The following is a 22,916-nucleotide window of genomic DNA, read 5'->3' on the forward strand; positions in this document are numbered from 1 at the left end:
TCTATGTACGAGTATAATGCCGAGAATTTAAAAAATCTAACATACATGTGTTACTGATAAAGTCATATTTCGAATTTAATTTGTCATATTTTAATGTTTCTTATGTCATAAATGCATGCATATATCCTATTTTTTAGGTCATGGAAATCCGCCCCATAGTAAATAATTACAAAAAAAATGCATAAAATAATATGCTTTTAATGTTGAAATGACACAAACGTCCAAAATATGCATATATAGGCCTATGCACGAAAAACTATACATCATTTATCTTCATTAAGTATGAAATATGTAATTATTTTAAGTTTCATTAAGTTATGCAGCGCCCATACAAGATTCACGGACATTTTTTCCAAACCAATTTTCCCAATGCAATATTTTCCAAAACTGATTTTTCCCAAAAATAAATTTTCCAGTCCAAAATTCCCAAGCGCCTATTTCCTGATACAATTTTCGTACATTTTTCCAATCCATATTTCGCAATCCCTCTTTCCCAGAACAAAAATTTTTATTTATATTGAAATCAATATACAATAGTTGTAACGTGAAGTTGTATGCTATAGTTCTGCGATAATCTAATATTTTGCCATCTCTTTATATGCTGGATATTGCAAGACGATAAGATTTTATGCGATTTTGAGTTTGAGACCATTTCTTTTTTGTTTAACCTTTATGTACTGGACTAAAGAAAATTTCACAGAATTTATGCTGGTGGCAACTCTGGGTGTTCAGTAGCTACTGGTTTTAATCTCTGAACCACGAGCTCGGCCTTTACACACTCCTGATTCGGAGCATGTTGATGTTCGCTCTCTTTCAGAACTGTCGATTTTGTTATTGCTGCTGCTCTACATTCAGATTTACGCGAACATTGCAGGTAATCCTTCCCGTTTTTCGAATCTCTTCTACAATAAATGAATTCATTATGGATTAATTTCCTGCCACCTCTGCTAGAAGTAATTACTTGTGAATTTTTTCTTTCATCTTGACTGATTTATAGTAAGTATTGTAAGTACCGTAACCATAGTTACATTACAGTTAAGAATTTATGTTTTTTCTGTCATGCAAAGTAACCATAGTTACATTTCATTAATTAAACATCACTGGGGAAAATGGATAGGGAAGAATGGAATGGTTAAAAATTGGTTTTGGGAAAATGGCAATGGGAACTTCAGATTGGGAAAACTGGATTGGAAAGGAAAAGTTAATGGAAAAACTTAACAGTGGGAATGTTAGATTGGGAAAATGGTTAGGGCAAAATGTCCGGGAACGCCCATACAAATATGCATTTGCATTATTTGTCAACCCTAGTTATGTAATGATTATGACTACAATTATTTATGGTTATGATGATGACTATCATGACAATATCTAACATTGGATAAAGTTACTAAAATAATATAATTATGTTCTTTTTCTGTTTCAGAGAAAAGGGAAAAATGCGCCGATGAAACAATCCCAGAATATTATTTTAATAAATTTCATCGGTGCTGGAGAGGAATTAAACCAAAAATATCTGAATATAAGAAGAAATTGCCATTTCTTCTTGAATGGAATACCCGCTCAAAGAATGAAACAGGACAAAAGAGCCCACCACAAAATCGCAATCAGAATGGAACAGAAAAGGCCAATCCTCAAAATAAAACCATTGACACATTGATCCCACAAAACGGTACACAAACTATACCCACACATAATGGCACACAGGTAACAATACTTACACAAAACAACACCCAAGTAACAGTAGGCCTGGCTACAAAAAATGACACAAGTGTTGCAAAAAATGGTATCTCATCCACACAAAATGAATCGCAAAAAAAAAACTATAAAGTCAGAGAGTAGTGTTGTTCAAAAATAGAAATAGCACCAAAATTTAACGAAATATATCATCACTGTTTGTACTCGAAGGGCCTTCAATATAACGATACGGAGTAAATACTGAAATTCTGTGTCCACTTTTAAAATACGTCTGAATAAAATCGACGGTGTTTGGATAAAGGGAGAAAAGTCATAAAAATGCGTTTTGAGATAATTGAAAATTAAACTTCAGACCCTTATTGCAAATAATTTTGTACACAAATAAAATACATCAAATGCTAGTATTTTTTTTGCTTTTTTGCATACCCACTTGTAGAATTTAACTTGTATATTCACCTGAGGAAAAAACTCTATCTGCACAAAAAAATGATAATCCTCTTTACCCGAATACCATCGAAATTGTCTTTAATAATAATCATTAATATCTGAAAGCAATATATAAATCCCACAAGGGTAGCTGTCCTTCAGTAAGGATTGTCAAAGAGACAGCATACTTAATAAATAAACAATTTGTATTATCAATATTATTATTTGAATAATTCCAACCAAAAATTATTCCGAGGCCGGGTATCGATCCCGGGACCCTCCGCTTAAAGACGAATGCTCTACCAACTGAGCTACCCCAGGAATTATATACGACACCGTCACAATTTTTCCTTTATATCCACACAACTCAAATGGGCTGACAAGACGCCATAACCCAGCTAGAGACTAGAGATTATTTTACAGATGAGCCACTTTGATTAATTAGAATAGGAAGTGACATAACGCCACTGTTCTTCCAAAATCCGCTAGGCCTATGTGTTTTTTAAATATTTTGTAGTAGAAAGAAAAAAGCATTTTCATTTTCAATCCTCTTAATATTCAAAGATACTTTCCCTGTATTTTCATCATCTAACATACAATGTAGACCTAATGATTTAAATTATGCCGAAAGTACTAGCTTTGAAAATCAAGGGACTTAAGAGTGACAAAGCTTGTTTCTTTTTTCTGCAAAATCTTATTAAAAACATATAGCGAATTTTGGAGGCTCAGCGACGATAAACTATATGTATGACAATGATATTAAACATACATTACACACAATAATAGATAATAGGGTTCTATGTGGAATAAATAATGGGATATTAATTAATAAAATTATGAAGAAAATAATGCTAAAATTTTGAAAGCTTAAGGCCATCCCCTTTCTCTTTATATGACTCAGAAAGCTGGGTTGTAACGCAGAAAGACAGTAGTACAATACAAACTACTGAAATGAGATTTCTGCATAATGTGAAATGGTGTATGAGACTTGACCGAATACGAAATGAAGATATTAGAATTTAACTACAGATATACAAATTATAGACAGGACTGGAGATAGTTTCTACAGCAGTGGTCAGCATTTCGTGACTCACGAGTCAACTCCTTAATATACAAGCAGGGTGGAAGGGTAATGCATGATCTCCCTCTCCTTAGCCATCACTTGTTCATTGAACATTAAGCAGTCTGGGTATCCACCACCTCCTTCCTACGTTCACCTTTGTTGTGTATTGCAGACTGTGTTTTATATGACGTAATCTTTGCCGACCATTGATCCATAGGGAAAATACACACTTCCAAAAAAGAAAAGAAGCCTGGATAACAGACAGAGATGGAGTGACCCAGAGTCTTAAGACCTACCGGGAAGTGACGTTGATGATGAATTGAGTTATGTAATTACTTACAATGTTACAAATAACAAGTATTTTAACCACATTTTTGTTACTGTCAGTCACGTTCTAAATGAATATCAAAGATTAAAAATACAACACACATTTTAATTTGCAGTAAATGTCTGCTAACTTCAATGTTATATTAAAAGTATCACATCATTACACAATTGGTTATGGAGACTTCTTTTCAGTTCAGAATTATGAATTCATTATTTTGTTAATATGTTGCTAACGTTTTCGGGCATGTTTTTTTTAAACCATGCCCATTAGGAATAGGTCCTCCAAACATCCTTTTAGAGCATTTCTGATACCATTGTCACTGACAGGATTGTAGCATGACAATTTCAGCAACTCTAATAATTATTATGATCATTTGTGCAATTCATAACGCCCATATTCCTACAAAATTACATCAATCGTTAAAAGAAATGTAGTCTTGGCCAATACTGAGGTATATGAGTTTGTGTGAGCACAACTGTTGCGCATCTACTTCGTCACCTCCAGTAGAATGATAGACAGAATAATGTTTTGCATAATAATTGAATTTCGACATGACTCCTCTGAAACGGGTGATTTCATGTACTATACATCTACAACGCAGATGTACCGGTTCTAGTTCCATAGGCGGAGAGTGAACCGTTTCCTTGGGGGTGGGGGGGGGGCAAAACAAAACCATAGAATCCTCATATAACAGGGTTATTGAGGACATCATTTACTTCCTCCCACCCGTTATAGCTTGACCGTTGTACAGTATATCGGAATATGATCATTTAATAAAGGTATTTTCGAGGAAATGTTTCTTACAGTGTTACATCCATATTCGCGATGTTTCCGACAGAGTTATATAGGCTTGAACTATAGGACTACTACAAATTATAATAGGGTATGGCATAACTTAAAACAATATCCCTTTTTTTCTCTATCGTACAGAAACACATGCATACATCAACAAAACTACGGAACAGTGCTAACAGAAAAATTTTTATATGAAGTTTACCTTCCTCAAGATATCATATGAAATGTAAACTCTCATTATTTTATTTAATCTCGTCTTTAAGTTTACACATTATACGGGGATCACTTTTCTTTTTTCTGCATTGTTTGTGCAGTATGTTATTCATATTTCTCCAATTGGTGGCCTGAACTTCTGTAGACTTCTGACTCATGAGTACAGGCTGTTATAAAAGAAACATTATAGTGCTTCCATTCCTACAATAATCTATAGAAATTCTTATACATTCAGAAATTTACAAAAAAAATATATTGTAGTCTAGACACGTGATCTGAAGACATTAATTCATCAACTTAAGCACAAAAAGTTAATCATAAACAAAAGCAAAAAAGTTCTTTTGAATTCAATATTTTATAACGTTAATAGAAAAAAAGAGTTCCGACAAGTTTGGGAGGGCGCAGTGCCCCCCCCCATGACTCCCCGTAACTTCGCCTATATCTAGTTCTCTTCCGAATGGAACCAGATTGAGAATATGTCACCTTGATGATTTATCTATTTTCTTCGTATCACGTAAAGTTTTTAAGATATAATATGGTTTCACTTTTCGATAAGCGCGCCCCCAGGAACCATCTGGTTGGGGGGTTGTGAACCAAAACAAAAGCTTATGCATTTTATGAGTTTATTACTTATTTTCGGTTTCTTATGGTTGTTGGTATGTTCTTTTGTACTTCTAATAAATAAACAGATATTGGTTCCTTCTATTCAGTAAATTTCATAACAGTTCAAAGTGAGGTCTACGCAATGAACGAACAAGGGTATGATTTTCAGTATTTAGAAGAAAAGTTTACCAGTTTGAGTCAAGGCAAATTAAAAGAGGACATTTTCATCGGTCCGCAAATTTACAAAGTTATGGCTGACTCTTTTTTTAGGAAAAACTTTCCGTTGCAGAAAAAATAGTATAGCGCGCTTTCAAATATGTTTGCTCAAATTTTCTTGGAAATTCTAGGGCAGACAACTACATAGAATTTATTGTAGAAACCATGTTAAGTGCATATGAGAAAATGGAGTGTAATATGTCTATCAAAATACAATTCTTACATTCTAATTTGGATTTCTTTCCTCGTAATCTTGGAGCGATAAGCGACGAGCATGGGAAAAGATTTTATCAAGAAATATCTGAAATGGAAAGGCAATATAAAGGAAGATCATCATCAAACATGCTTGCAGACCATTGTCGGTTCCTTGTAAAAGACAGTCCCGTGTCTAGTTACTGTATAAACAGAAGTAATCCAGAAAATTCTCTTAAATGGAAGTTCAAATTCCGAGATTTTTCTCATTATAAGCATGAAATATTTTTATTGTTATATTTTAAACTACAGTATGTAACATAATTTTTGTATCCAGTACCCATTTTTCAAGTATTAATCCATAGTCTGTTGTAATTTTACCAATAGCAGCGAAAAATAAAAAAAAAATGAAGTTGTATTCATAAAAAATACAATTCATTTCCCCGGAAAATGGAACGTGATGGGGCAATTTGGATTTTAAATTCAGATTCAGGGCACACGTATTAGTAATATTCATCTATTTTTATTTCGGGGCAAGAGACAAAGTAAAAATTTGTTGTTCAGTGAAATCTTCCATGCTGCTTTCAAATGACACAGTGGCTCGTCGCATTCAAGACATTGCAGCTTGCGTCAAGGAAGAATTAAACCGTCGGCTAAGGTCATGTCAATTTGCACTACAGATAGACGATCAAGTGATATATACTGGCAGTTGTATTAGTGTTTGTCCGTTACCATTATGAAGATGTTATTGAAGAAGATATGCCATTATGTAAACCGCTGCCAGTAATACAACAGGATCTTAAATTTTCAGACTTGTTAGTGAGTACTTGGAAGAAAATCATATACCCTGGAACAATTGTGTTCACGCCTGCACGGATGGTGCAAAGGCAATGGTTGGGAAAACAGCTGGTGCAGTATAGCGCATAAAGTCAGTTGCAAAAATTGCAAAAGCAATCGTATTTTGCACCATCAAACTTCGGGTACATCAAAACTACCATTTTCCCTCAAAAATGTTCTTAATGAAGCAGTAAAAATCGTTAATTTTATGAAGTCCAAACCACTAAATCCAAGACTCTTCAAAATCATTTGTGAGGACAGGGAAGCCTTCATAAATCTTTGCTTCTCCATACAGAAGTGAGATGGCTTTCTCGCGGAAAAACTTAAGTAGACTCTTCGAACTTAGGGCTGAGGTGACGGCCATTTCGAGTTGGACGATCGTTTGAGTGACAAACAATGGCTCTTGAGACTTTCTTATTTGGCTGATATTTTTGTCAAAATGAACGAAGTAAATGTGTCATTGCAGGAGAAACATGCTAATATACTCACTGCAGCAAATAAAATCAGGGCTTTCAAGAGGAAATTGCAGTTCTGGATGAGAAGTCCAACCGGCTGTGAATTTGAGAGCTTCCCTGTTTTCAAAGATTTCCTTGAGGAGAACGAAGAAACTGTCCGAGAACTTGATGAAATCAATTAAGAATTTGTAAAGCCTTTGAGGATATGCGCCACACTGTAGAGCAGTATTTTTAAAAGGAAAGTGAAAACAATTCTCAAAACTTGTGGGTCAAAAATCCATTTGACATCAAAGAAAAACCTTCTTCCCTCGCTTCTGAAGAATGCGAAGCATTACTGGGATTGACATCTGATTCATCCCTGCAGTTTAAGTATCTCCCTGTGATGGATTTTTGGCACAGCCTGAGAAGAGAGTACCCAGTGTTATCAAAAAAGCTATTACAATAATTCTACTTTTGTAAGTGCTTACCTATCTGAAACTGAGTTTTCTGTGCATACGTCTATCGAAACTAAATATCGAAAAAAGACTGGATGCAGAAGCAAACATGAGACTTGACCTTTTCAACATTAAACCCGATATTAAATAAATATGTAGGCTAAATAACAAAAACACTCGTCTCACGATCTATTTCAAATCGGTGTTTCTTTCTGAAAAAAGATAAAATACTGTACCTGAATTGTAGTGTGAATTACAATACAGTGTTAACAAGCAAGTGGACTTAATTTCATTCATACTTGTTATATATTTACTGATATTTGTAACAGCAACAAATATAATGTAAATCTGACTTTCAGGTAGTAGCTCCCTGTAAAGCAAGTTAGAATAATTTCAACGAAAAATTGTTTCGGAGCCGGGTATCGATCCCGGGACTCTTCTCTTAGCGCACGAATACTCTACCGACTGAGCGACCCCAGATATACACGATACCGTCACAATTTATATATATATATATATATATATATATATATATATATATATATACAGGGTGTTTCAAATAAACGGGGAATAATTTCAGGTATGTATTTCCCACATTTAGACAATCAAAATAGTTCATTACAACATGTGTCCGGAAATGCTTTATTTCCGAGTTGTGGCCTTCACAACACTGAAATTCACCGGAACGTTTTTCTTTCCGCAGGTCGTTGCCGTCAAAGGAGACATTAAGAGGGCACTTGAGAGTTCATTCCGAGGCGAAGGTTACATTCAGTGTTGTGTAGGCGTTAGACTGTGCAACATGTATTCAAATCAAGAGCTGGCAGAGATACACTTCATGTACGGTAAGGCGGACGGCAATGCTGCGCTGGCTCGTCGTTTGTACCAAGAGAGGTACCCACAGCGACAATGTCCAGATCGGAAGACATTTGTACGTCTCCATTACCGTCTGTGCGAGTGTGGAAAATTTAACTCTCCTGGTTTGGGAAGGGGACGACCAAGATCTACAACTCCAGAAGTACAGGAGGAGATTCTGGAGGCTGTGAACATGACTCCTTCTATCAGCACACGAAGGGTAGCGTTGCAAGTCAATGTTCCTCATACGACTGTCTGGAGACTGTTGAAAGAGTATCAATTGTATCCTTATCATTTGCAACGTGTACAGGCCCTGTCACCAGCAGATTACCCTGCACGAGTTAGGTTCTGTCAGTGGTTCTTGCAGCAGTGTGATGTAAATCCGAACTTAATATTCTTTACAGATGAAGCACAGTTCACACGAGATGGCATAACAAATTTCCACAATCAGCATGTATGGGCGTATGAAAACCCACGTGCAACTGTTCCATCTCATCACCAGGTGCGGTTCTCCCTCAACATGTGGGCCGGTATCATTGGTGATCGATTAGTTGGACCCCATGTACTTGTAAACAGACTTACGGGGCAGGCGTACACAAACTTCCTGGGAAACACCATACCTCATGTTTTAGAAGACACTCCACTGATCAATCGTCAACACATTCACTTCTTGCATGATGGCGCTCCTGCACACTTCAGTCGTACGGCTCGCCGGTACTTGGATCGAAGGTTTCCTGATTAATGGGTAGGTAGAGGTGGCCCAATTGTTTGGCCTCCACGCTCACCTGATCTGAACCTTCTCGATTTCTACTTGTGGGGCCATTTAAAATCATTGGTTTATTCGTCTCCGGTGCCTGATTTGGAATCCCTTCGGAATCGAATTGTGGCATGTTCTGAGGACATACGCAATACTCCTGGAGTTTGGGATCGTGTTCTCAGGTCAATGAGACATCGATGTGAGGTCTGTATTCAAGCAGGAGGTGGGCATTTTGAACATCTTCTGTAATGACAACGACCTGCGGAAAGAAAAACGTTCCGGTGAATTTCAATGTTGTGAAGGCCATAACTCGGAAATGAAGCATTTCCGGATACATGTTGTAATGAACTGTTTTGATTGTATACATGTGGGAAATACATACCTGAAATTATGCCCCGTATTTTTTAAACATCCTGTATATGTATATATATATATATATATATATATATATATATATATATATATATATATATATATAGACACAAATCATTAATATTCCGCTGGGTTCCACAGTTTTATTTTGGGTTTAAATGGATTCCATGGAGAGAAAATTTTAAGAAACGCTGCCTGCAGGATTATCTATACTACTAATAAATCTGTAACCAAACTGTTTCTGGTAATTTTCGCGTTTCCAAAAATAATTGGTGTTAACATGTTTAATTAGCCACTCTCAGACCAAAATTCACATTTTTGAAGTTTTTGTTTCTATGTCCGCCTGGAAGTTTGTTGCCTTTTCACGCGATAATGGCTGAACCGATTTCTATTAAATTTGGTAGGTATATAAATTAAGTTAGTTCCAACTTAGGTTCTAGACTATATTAATAATTAACATTTGAGGAGAAAAATTCGCTTCGGCGCCGGGGATGGAACCCGGGTCCTTGGTTCTACGTACCAAGCTCTCTGACCACTGACTGTTGACGTATATGTCCAATGTCAACTGCCATTATACTAGGAGTGCACTCAGCTGAGTGACTTTTTTGGCCGGGATTCCGCAGTTATGTGCACAGTAATCTGTACAAATACATGTACTGTAGCTATGAGAACATTATAGATTTATTAATTTGTCCTACAGAATAATATCTGTAATATTGACAATTAATATTTGAGGAGAAAAATTCGCTCCGGCGCTTGGGATGGAACCCGGGTCCTTGGTTCTACGTACCAAGCGCTCTGACCACTGAGCTACGCCGAATTCAATCCACAGTACCGGACCGAACCCTCCTCCTTCAATGTTTCCCTTTGTGGCCTGACTCCAAGTTAGGCATATATGTTGACGTATAATATGTAATGCCAACTGCCATATTTTAAGTCCTCTTGCTTAGTAGCCTTGCGCTCGTCCGCCATGACAACTCGCAGTAAATAGCATAGACAAATTAATAACAGAAAGATATGCAGCTCAATGTTAAAACCACAGTTTAGTATATATAGTTGTGAAGCTCAATACTTAATAAAATCCATACATAGATAGTCGCTGACCACCAGGATAGCTACTATCGCCTCAGCACAGACCCTTTCCCGAGCAGACGATAATGTATTTTCGGGTTTTCTATTTCAGTGTATGGAGCTCAGTGAAATATTATATTATAACTTTATTGCATATCATTGCTAAGTATTATTTAGTGTTATGTGTCCGTAAGTTCCGTTTAGTTCTTATTGCATAATTTGTTGCAGAAATAATTACAAAACTGTGTCATTTTAATGTGAAGAGAATTTTACATGTTAACATAATCTATTCGCATCAACATTTTAAGTTTAGAATGAAAGCTATTTTGAGGTTTAATAAGAAAGAATTGATATTGTGATTTTAATTTAGCACATCTACCTTCCTTAATTGTAGATAGAAAATTTACCATACCACTCCTATGAAATTAGTGTACGTACAATTGTGTTACTTCGTCTCTTAGGAAGTAGATAAATACAATACTCCAGTACGTACTCGATTGTAGTATTAAAATACAGACAAATTGAATGTGCGGCATTATGCTTAATTATAATGTATAATTGCGAATATAAGAATATAAATAATAACCTATAATTTCCTTATGGCATAACATAGGCCTACATATGTAATGGCAGGGCATTGGAGACTTTGTAAATCTAGTTGCTCTAGTAATAGCGCTGTGAGGTTACCGTATTTCAATATAGTCAAGTGTCCAAAGGCCAATAAGGCAGCACTCATAAAGCGGTGGAACTAGCGCTGAGGTAGTTCCTGCGATTCCGGAAGTGAAAATCGTTTCTATAAGAGACTTTTTGTGGAAGTGCAGGTGATCGTATAAGCAAGGCATAATAAAAGCCAAACCTAACCTGTCACAGATCCGTATATGATATGATATGATATATGATATGATATGATATGATATGATATGATATGATATGATATGATATGATATGATATGATATGATATGATATGATATGATATGATATGATATGATATGATATGATATGATATGATATGATATGATATATGATATGATATATTTCGTCACAGCACTTCTTTACATGCACTCACATTTCTGTATCCAGTGCCACCATTAACATATTATTACAATAACATATTATTTGCAGTACACGTCTACACAAATACTCACAATAATTACACTATGTACCTTTTTTGTTATTTGGTCAAACTCCCCTTCAGTATTTCTCCTACATTTCCTTTGCTATTCTCTATTTGTTCCTTAATCCTAATATATGTAATATTCTATGCTACTTTCACACCCCCTTTATCCTCTAACTACTATTCACTAAAATCTCAATTTCAATTTATCTCTATAAATTATCATATTGAATTATTTGTCCTATTTGTTCTTTGACCTTTTCTCCTATCTTTCTCTTACATTCATTTACTGTCCCAATGTTCAAATGTTAGTAACTTACTTATTTTAAGCTGTCACTTGTTCACTTCTCTTAACCCTTTCTCACTATTTTCTCTCATTCCTATTTGCGCTCGCTTTCACTTTCTCACTATTCTGCTTACACTTAATCCATTGTCACTATTCTCACTTCCTATAAATGCTTATATTCTACACATCTGCTTATACACTTTCTCTCTCTCTCCTATACTTCTCGATCTTTCACAGATCCACTTTACTTGCACTTTTTGATCACATCCCCACATTTCTTAATCATATCTAATATCTGTGCCATATCCTCAGCTGTCTCAGGTTCTGACCTTTCTTTACTGTTCGTCTCTGCCTTATTTCTATGTCTGTCTTTCTTTCTATTTATTTCTTCTTCTGTTCCTCTTTTACCCCCCCCCCCCTCAAGCTTTCACTTTCACATACTAGATTTCCACTTCTACTTGCACCCTTCTTCTTTAGACTACTTTCTTCCCTATCACTTCCTTACTCTTGGTTTCTCTTTTTATCGCCCCTCGCCTTTTTCCTAGCGCCCGTGTTTCTTGTTCCGTTACTGTCAGTATTCTTCCTGGAGTGCGCTAACCTTACCGCCATCGTATGTAGACTAGGAATCCGCTTACCTTGCATGATCACATTACTGTTATCGTCTCCTTGCTGTGCCATCATCTTTACACTTCCTCGTACGTCAGTATATGGGTTCCTGAACTCATTACTGTTCACCATGTGTTGATCTGCGACAATCACTTGTTCCGTCCTTGAAATTGGGATGATTTTCTTCTGCTCCTTCTCTCCGCTTATGTAGCTAACGTCGACTCTCTGTTGCCTTCTCGTTGCTTCCTTCTGCCAAGTTGAAATATGTCCACTGTCCTCTTTCGTTCTTCTCGTTAGTCCAAATTCTGGATGATCTTCATTCCTCAGGCAAAACTCCACATCATACCATTTTCCGTTCACTTTCAGTTTATCCTCGTACATTTTAGCAAAGTGTCCCTTTGCCCTCGCTGCTTTCATATAAGGTAGTAGCTGTTTTCTTCTATTTCTTACTTCAAATGACACATCTTTTTCCACTCTCACTCCTGAACGACAGAGCCATCCTAGGTTATTCAGAATAGCTTCCCTTACTTATTTTTGTATTCCTAAAGCTCAAGAATATAGGTCTTTTGGTCAGATCCGTATATGCAAGGAGTATGAGTACAAAGGAACTACCTCTGCGCTAGTTTAGCCTACTAACATTAGTACATTAATAAGACTTCAGATTTGAGTACCGTAAGGAACGAATAAATACAACTGAAATAGAGACAAATTGCATTTACAAGTTATCACACGTAACTTTATGCTTAATTATAATGTATAAATGCGAATATTGAAGTATTGGTACAGTAAACATAACCTATAATTTCAACATATCAAAATATCCGTCCGGTGCAACTGAAAATTATTGAATCGTGCATAAATGAATTTACAAGAATTTCGCAATATTTAATCCAAATAAAGTCAGGTAATTACACATACGAACAACGTAATTTTCACACCAAAAATAATATTACACCTTAACTCGCAAGTGAATTATGTCTGAAGTGTCTCATAATCATTGTTTTAAATTTATTAATGCAATTACACTACATTGTCTGCCTATATTAAATCACGATGGCAGTGACACAGTCTATTGTTCCTAGTACTCACAGCGCTCCAAGCGGCTAGCAACTATCGCGAGAAATGCAAAAAATCATCCCAAGCTTCCCAACTGTATATAGTAAACTGTGCTAAAACGATGCCAACATCATAGACAAATAGCAGAAGTAAATAGGGTGAGATTGCCTCGATATATTATACGATATAGTGAATGAAAATTTCGATATCGATATATCGAAACGAAAATATCGGTATTTCGTAAAATCGATATATCGTTCCCATCTCTAGATAGGATTTTGTTTTATTTGTGGGTATTGACCAACGAGTTAGATACTATAGAGAGGCAGTATACCTCTGAAAATTGAAGAAAATTGAATATTGGTCCGCCATGTTTTGCTTAGTCAAAACAAAGGGGCGTGGCTCGGATGTTGTAGGAAATGACTGTGATGAAGTTAGTATTATTGTGAATTGAGTTACATATTAAGACTATGTTAATAAGTAAAATGTAAAATACACACAAAACTTCACGTTTTATAACAGCTGTAGGCCTATGTTTTATTAGTTTCACTAAATATAGCCCAGATATTAAATGACAAGCTATACTCTATGCAACCAAAGCAAATCACCTAAAGACAGATGAATGTATTCAGCAGAAGAAAAATATATAATTTTTTGGCTTCGTCACAAATTTAATTACCTTACAGCTAATCTAATCTAATATGAAATCATGTAATTCAGTGCTCACCAGATGATTTCAAGAGATGTGTGATGTTTATTGACTGTACTGGCTTTGAGCCAGAGGCCGTTTTAGGGTCTTATACTCGCAGGATGCCCTCTCCAGCCATTGTACATAAATAATACTCCCTCTGTCCCATAATAATTATCCGGTTTGCAGAAATGGTATTACAGACGACGGGGTAAATGAGACATGCATGCATGAGGAGAAGCGCAGTAGATCAGTGCACAAGGTTATGCAGAGCAATAACGTGATCTTATTGAGACAAGCAACACACACCGCCCAGAAGATTACCGAAAGTGGGTATTGGTATGGCACTATTGGATGTTCATTTCAAAGTGTGTCATGACGTCACTGTTGTGAGTCAGCGATTTGAAGCGAGTTTCAGCTTTTATGTAAGAGAAGTTGCCTATTAATCAAGGCGTTCAATCTGAACTTGAGAACGTGTACGGTATAACTTGAACGTCGTAGCAACAGATGGCGGTCTGTACTGTCTGTGTGCTACCATAACCTCTTTCGAACTGTGTTTTGCTCGGCCAAGTCGTACGCAGGGTATTTGTTATCATCGGTTGCGTACGGCAACATTCCACAATACAAATCAAATGCTCCGTGTCCATGTTGACTGTCGAAGTTAATGTCAACAAATACGCAAGTAATCGTCTTAACCCAATCCCCATATCCCTACAGTAAGAAAAAACTCACCTCAGTACGTGTTTCCAAACACTTCACATTCCTGCCACTACCGACGTTACCATACATATCATTAAGTACCCTTCAGAATGAACGCCGTACTTGCTAGGTAACTTCTCTGACACATATGTAATACACCTCTGCGGAAGTGTAGGAAGATTGAATTCTCTAGGCTCATCGACTAGCCATATGACGGCATACAGCGAGCCATGACACACTTTGAACTGAACACCCAGTATATGCAAACCAGAGTAGCAAAGCACACTGGAAATCGATAGTAGAGCATACTCCTGCAGTGAGTACGTATGTTTGAACAGACTTGGACATCCTGGGAACACAACTGGCGGTAGTGAGTGACATGAGTAGTAAGAACCTTACAGACAGTGAACGGCAGGCGGTATAGGAGTTTTTGTTGAAAAACACTATGACTGACGTAGTGAAGAAAGGTGCCATAACAGGTGCGGCCGAGAAATTTCATATCAGTAAAAGAATAGCACGCTGCATTTGGCAACGGGGGCGGCAATCTTTGGAAAGTGGATCCACGCTCATCACCAAATTAATCCCAGCAATAAATGCAAAATGGCCTCCTGGATCGTGCAAGGGAGAATTCAGGTGTCAGTTCAGCAGGACAATGCGCGTTCGCATATCGCTCCCAATGACCTCACCTGGATGGACGCTGCAGCAGCCAGTGGAATCACTTTAGAACTCGTGTGCCAACCGCCAAACAGTCTGGATATGAATGTTTTAGATCTGGGTTACTTCGGGGCAATTCAGTCTCTCCAGCATCAATCAGCTCCACAAACTATTGAGGAGTTGATCGCCGCCATTGAAACAGCTTTCTCTCAGCTGACACGCGACAAGCTCAACAACGTCTTTCTCACTTTGTAGTTCAATCTTAATGAAATAATAAAAGTCAATGGCGGGAACAACTACAAGATTCCCCATATGCAAAAGGCACAACTGAATCACCTCAACATCCTGCCATCTCGCTTGGAGTCTCCTCGGATCATTTACGACGAGGCTACAGTAGCACTGCACCGGTAGATCTGTGGTTATAGGCAAGCTGTTAGAATGACAACCTTCCCGGTCTAACAGGCAGTTTTTTCGTCTTTACTCGTAGGAGAATGTTTTTCTTTGTTTCACTTCTTGGTCAATTTGTACTATTCCTGGAGTTAATAAAGTTGCACTCCTAGGAGTAAATTTGCCAATTTGTACTGATCCTGGAGTCATAAAGTTGTACGAATAGTATTCATGTTCTTTTTTTTAGCTCAATGATTGGCCAATTTATACAGATCCCGGACTAATAATTTTTTTCTTTTGCTAATTGAGTGACAATTTTGTACTGATTATGGAGTAATACAGTTGTATTACTCATTCATGTGTTTCATTTTGCTCCTATGTAAACGCCAGTGTAAAATTATGGATATCGGACAATTATTATGGGACAAGTAATAAAAGCGTACCGGACAATTATTATGGGACAGAGGGAGTAATAAATATATCTTTACATACTGTATATGACACTATTTCTGACATAAGTGCCAGTAGGTGTGTGAATGCGGTGATTGTTTTAATTATTTATTTATTTTATTTTATTTTTTATTTTATTTTCCTTTTAATTATTTTGATGTATGCCTAATTTGTTAATTTGCGATGCTTAAGGAATGGTGAACGGGACAAGAGTTCGGGGTAACATATATCAGTTGATAGACAGCATTAAGGAATTATATAGGGAGATTAATAGGAAAGCAAGAAATTGGGAAGAATAGGAGATGCTGGGTTTGCAGTTAAAGACCTGCTCTTGGGCAGAACACTGTACATACATCCATACATGCACACATACATACATACTTTGAGTTTCCCCTTCCGGTGGCAGAAGCGTCTGAATGGATATGGAGACTTTCATGGTGTAGTGTTATTTTATTGATCTGCCTCTCTGTTGCTGTCGTGTGTCCTTTCAGACAGTATTTTAATTTCCAACACGTGTATGCGGTTTTGTTTGTGTGTTTTAGTTTGGTAGTTGGGGCTGGTGATAGTTGTAGAGGAGTTTCTCCAGTGTCGTTCTGTTGTTTGTGTTCGGTGGATTTGCGAAGATGTGTTGTGTACATACGCGATTTACTGCCGAATGTGTGTATTTCCTGTTTATGTTGTTTAGGTGTGTGAAGAGTGGCTTTGTTTTTGTCGTAGTGTAAACTGTGTTGTTTCTGGTGCGTCTGTGCAGGTGGAAGATTTGGCGGAGAATTCCTCTTTCGCGGGCTTCAAATTTCGATTGGGTCGTTGGAGGGGCTTGTGTGAGGAAAATGGAGGGATGTATGCATAGGGATCTAACCAATACTTTGTATAGATGGAGGAGTGTTTCGGTTATACAGCCGAGTCGATTGATGCCACTTAGGTAGCTTATTGCTCAGTGGCTGCGTTATATTTCCTCCAGGTTTCTTTAGCTACTTCGGTCCAGAAGAGTTTGGAGGTGAGGGGTATTCCTAGATATGTGAGATTCCGCTGGAGTGGAAGTTGAGTGTTGGCTATTGTGATTGGGTTGTTCTGGAGGACCCGAGTCCGGAGTTTTGGGCGGAAAACGCATATCTGTGTTTTGTCTGTGTTGACTGTGATCCCCCACGTATTGGTCCAATTTAGATAATGCCTGAGGGTTGCGTTTAGTAACTTCTAGCGGAGGGGAGTCGGGGATGTGTTGCCCAATATGCGACGTCGTCTGCATATTGTGCCAGTCCTACTAGCGGGCTATTAGGGAGGGGAATATCTGCCACATAGATGTTATACAGTGTGGGAGATATGACACTGCCTTGGGGGATTCCAGCTTCTATTCGGAAGGTCCGAGAAAGTTCGTTCCTTCCGAGTCTTACCTGTCCTCTTCGGTTCGATATGAAGCTGGAGAGCCAACGTGTGATTTCGTGTGGCAGATTTAAGGATGTGAGTTTATATTTTAGGGCGTCTATCCAAACGGTGTCAAAGGCTCTCTTGGCGTCTAAGGCAATAAGGATGCTGTAGTGTCTACGTGTATAAGCCTCTTCAATGGGAATGAGCATTCATATCAGCTGGTCGTGTAGCTGCGATCCCGGTCGGAATCCGGCTTGAGTGGTCGGGATTAGATTGCGGTTGCGCATATAGACGTGTAGTCGTGACACGAGAACTTTCTCCATTAATTTGGCTAATGTTGTCAAACTGATCGGTCGATAGTTTTGTGGGTCAGACGCCTCTTTGCCTGGTTTAGGAAAGAGAAGAATGTGATAGTGTTTCCAGCGCTTTGGTGTATGTCCTAGTCTGAGTGATCCTGTGTAAAGTTCTGCAAGAAAATTTAGTGCTATGGGAGGCAGTTGGCGTAGTATGTTATAGGTGATTTGGTCTGGTCCGGGGGCAGAGTTTTTTATGTTTCTTAGTTCCAATGATATGTCTAGCGGAGTGATGTTGTCAATGAGTGGGTCGTCGGTCGATAGAGGAAGTGGCGCTGGAAGAGGCTCGTAGAGATCAGGATTCTGTGTGATGTGATGCGTAATGTATGCTAGATGTTGGCTGAGAACATCTAGTTTACCAGGCGTGTCGTATAGCCTACTATTTGTTGTCCGTCGCGTAGTGGGTGGCCTCTTAGCATGCAACATAATAATTAAAAAATGACACTAATAGAAAGTTACTCATGATCATAACTCACCACATTTATTGAAACGATAAGATACTTACGATTAACATTGTTATCAGAAACAATAGGAGCCACAGCTAGGTACACTTCTTTTCGCGTGATGGAGACATCGTGTAGTCTAATACAATTTGAAACAAACATTGATCTCACACGTGTCTCGCAACTAGGCAGAGGCTTTTGCAGAATAAAACTGTTCTTACATTATTTTGAACAATAATGACAAATTGTGTGTGATGCAAGTGCTAACTTTCCTCTTTGTTAACAAAAAGAGCCCTACGCATTAATAAAAAGAAAATTGGAGTATGCCCTATAAACACAATAAATACTAAACTCTTGATGGTACAAACTTATTAATACAGATATTTCGCTTATGCTCAGTCCGTCTTATCTTACAATTCTCTGGGGCAATGGTACCTGTATTGAGAGGGTTTAATTATCCAGCAACGAATATTATGATTTATGGTACATTTCATTTAAATCCGAGGAAATGAGACATTTTTGGAAATTTTAAAGTCTTAATTATTACTTTTTCATTTATAAATAAGCTTTTTACAAAACCCATAGCGAAATGTTTAAATTAAATTAAATTATAATAATAATAATTTATTTTATTTTACCTGACAGAGTTAAGGCCTGGTCTTCCACTGACCCAAGTCTACAATTAATAATAATAATAATAATAATAATAATAATAATAATAATAATAATAATAATAGATATGTTGTGAAATATTATTATTGAAACTGTATCATACAAGAATATGAAATAAAGTATTTTTGAAAACGGCGGAACACATTCTTCAAAGTCTCCCGTTGTTTCCGTCTGCCACATTATAACCAAATTACTACTTGACATAATTTCAAATTTGTAATAAGTTTAAGGTGGTGTTAAAGGACTATTTTTTTTCATAATATTTATTCGCAACAAGAATTTTATTGTAATAGGGATTAGAGACCGGCAATATAGACAAGACTCACCGCCCGTACCTGCTTGCCGTCAAGCTTGGATTCCGGTGACGCTACAAAGCAAGTTAACTTCTAAGACTGAACCCATTGAGCCCGGGTTTTATAAGTTCAGTCCAGGCGGGACCCAAGAAAGCCTGCCTGTTTGCTCATATTATAAGGTAGGGTGACTTGCATTCACGGCAGCCAGTCTGCGCTGGTTAAGATGAAACAGTACTAGTTTGATATCTAAGTTCGTTGGCTATTTAGTCACTTCAAAAAATATTTATCTTATGGTCCAACACGGCAGATAATTCTTGATTAAAGAAACACAGTTTTAAGATTTATTGCGCTATAGAATTCATAAAATAATAAGACAATATTATACATTTCATATTCCTGCAAAGTGTATCTGACTCAACAAAATAGTAAAATTTCGTAACTTGTGACTAGTTGGAGAGGAGAGGAGAGGAGAGGAGAGGAGAGGAGAGGAGAGGAGAGGAGAGGAGAGGAGAGGAGAGGAGAGGAGAGGAGAGGAGAGGAGAGGAGAGGAGAGGAGAGGAGAGGAGAGGAGAGGAGAGGAGAGGAGAGGAGAGGAGAGGAGAGATTATAGATGTAATTTTCCTACTCGATGTGTTAAATGTGGAAATATTCACTTATTCGCCGAATGTCCTCTGAAAGGTCCTGTCCATATCCCAAAATGTGCAAATTGTGACGGCGCACATACTGCCAGCTACAGTCAGTGCCCCATTCAACTAAAGAAGAAAGCGGAACTTCAAGAGAAGATGAGGAACAGGAGAATTCTTTCCGAAGAACGTTCCACTCCACCAACATGGAAACAGAGCGACTTTCCTTTACTTGCTAATCCTGGCAACACCAAAGCTTTCCAGTCAACATTCAATACTCCAAGTGCAACATCAACATCATCAGAATCAATATCAGACTCCTTCAAAGATATTGTTAACATCCTACGCTCACTGAACATTCAACATACAATTCAGCTTATCCGCACAACTTTTCATAAAGTCCAAAATGCAAATGACTCAATATCCAAGGTAATAATATTCATCGAAGGTTTCATTAATCTTTTCAATTACAACAATCCATAAAAGACCTCTAAATTCTTTCCAAACACAGAGGTTTAAACATCTTAAATTTCAATGCAAACGGAATAATTCACCAGACTTACGAACTACAAGCCTTGCTCCTTAATTATGATATTGACTTCGCATGTATCAGTGAAACTCATCTAAAACCCACCATGAAATTTCGTATACGCAACTATACTGTTATCCGTACAGACAGAATCAACCGACCTGGTGGAGGAACTGCTATACGCATTAAAAACTCCATGCCATATCGAACAGCCATATTTCCTAATTTTCAGACTCTCGAAGCCATTGGTACATTCATCCAGCTTGAAGGAACAGAAATACTAATAGCATCTGTTTATTATCCGCCATATGCTCAACTCAATAAAAATGACCTGACCCTGCTTATCATACATCACAAACATTTCATTTTCTGTGGTGACCTCAATGCTAAACACAAATCATGGATTTCCAGACTAAATACTTCGAAAGGTGAAATCGTTCTATTACATTCAAATCAATATCATTATTCAATTACAGGACCTAAAGAACCAACGAGAATTCCCTGGATAACCACTCATCATCCAGATGTACTTGATATTTGTTTATATAACACAAAATACTCTCCAACAAATCTGCTTAAACGCTCTCGACTCTTACCATATTCCAGTTCTTTTGAATTTCAAGGCCCCCTTTCATATGATCTCAAGTCAACCTTCTATAGAGAAAGTTACAGATTGGAATTTCTTCACGAAACGCTTGCACCAAATCATCCCGGGTAATCTACCGACTTTGGAAACTTCTGAAATAGACACTGCTATACAAATATTTTCTGACACTATCATAGAAACATTCGATGAATCGTCCTCCACATTGACTATTGAGACTTCAGATAACATCTACGGTAGTACTGAGCTAAAACATCGTCTTAAAGCCAAAAATCAAGCTCGAAAACGGTGGCAGCTTTATGCGGATCCTCAAGCAAAAAGAGCTTTTTATCGGTATCAACGTGCTATCCGAAGAAAATATGAGACTTACAAAATCAATAAGTTTGCCGACACAGTGGAAAACATTAAGCCTACAGGAAAAACCTTCTGGACTTTTACAAAACGAATGCTAGGATAAACTACCACAAAAAAATCGACACCTATTAAAGACTCAAGTGGTACATTTAATTATGATCCTATTGATAGGCTTGAAGCTCTTGCAAACTCCTTCCAAAATCGATTCTCCTCCCATCATCATTCCTCACTACAACAATATCACAACATGTACAGTCCATATTACATCGCCCTGAACCTGGAAATACACCTCACGTACGAACACAAGAAATCAAGACCATAATTCGAAACCTAGCACCGAAGAAGACACCTGGCCCGGATAAAATCACACCAGCCATATTGAAGAAATTACCAAAAAGAGTCATAACACATTTAACAAAGATATTCAACTTATGTCTACATCATAATTATTTTCCAACATCATGGAAAACAGCAAATATTATACCAATAGTTAAGCCGGGAAAAGATCCAACATTACCCCAAAGTTATAGACCAATCAGCCTAACCAACTTCCTTGGAAAAATTTTTGAACGTATCATTCTGGCACGACTAAAGCCATATTTAACTGCACCAAATGCCATCCACCATGAACAGTTTGGATTTAAACCTCAACATAGTCCCAGAGAAGCACTTCACAGAATAACAACATCCATCCAAAGAGGATTTCAACTTGGACAACATACAGTAGCTACATTTATTGACATCCAGCAAGCTTTTGATACTGTCTGGCACACCGGTTTGTTATATAAACTTCACAATCTTAACATTCCTGTAAATTATATTCAAATTATCGCCAGTTATCTTACAGATAGAACCTTTCGTGTTCAAGACGGACGCTATCTCTCTAACGCTCATACTATATCTGCAGGAGTTCCTCAAGCATCGGTTTTAAGTCCAACACTGTACTGTGCATATGTCTGTGATATATCAATTCAAACCAAATGTAAACTTATACTATAGGTACGCTGATGATACTGTTATTTATACTAAGCACATAAACATTCAGTTTGCTTGTCTACAAATGCAGGAAGCCTTAAATATCATAACCCAATCGTCCACAAAATGGCGTCTCAAGATAAATGGCTCCAAGTCGCAAGCAGTTGTTTTTACACGATAAACACACTTCCGTTTCTGAAAGCAAATCTACAGATGAAATAACAATGCATTAGATAAGAAGTTACTTCTGCTGCTAATAGATGTCGACACCTGTATTTGCATGGTTGTACCATGGTTGAATATCCATGGTTAGATTCTCTCTGATCACGTGGTCAGGGGCATTACATATTACTATTGGACGAAATGTAAAATAAAAGTATTGCTATCGATATTAATTACACAATGGCTGCTAAACGTGGGAAGAATTTCGACGATTTTGAAAAGAACTTTCTGAT

The 22,916-nt window shown here is 37.3% G+C and overlaps 1 protein-coding gene across 1 annotated transcript in view; it reads left to right on the plus strand.

Annotated features, from left to right (window-relative positions):
* The window catches only part of LOC138694365 (uncharacterized), a 96,948-nt gene extending 94,988 nt beyond the window's left edge, over positions 1 to 1,960 (plus strand). Inside the window, exon 6 of the mRNA XM_069818029.1 lies at positions 1,424 to 1,960. Within this exon, the coding sequence (XP_069674130.1) occupies positions 1,424 to 1,839 (416 nt within the window). The 3' untranslated portion in view covers positions 1,840 to 1,960. The remainder of the gene's footprint in view (positions 1 to 1,423) is intronic.
* Positions 1,961 to 22,916: the final 20,956 nt, after the last annotated feature.

Source organism: Periplaneta americana, chromosome 2 (assembly GCF_040183065.1).
Source record: "Periplaneta americana isolate PAMFEO1 chromosome 2, P.americana_PAMFEO1_priV1, whole genome shotgun sequence".
In the NCBI taxonomy this organism is placed as follows: Eukaryota; Metazoa; Arthropoda; class Insecta; order Blattodea; family Blattidae; genus Periplaneta; species Periplaneta americana.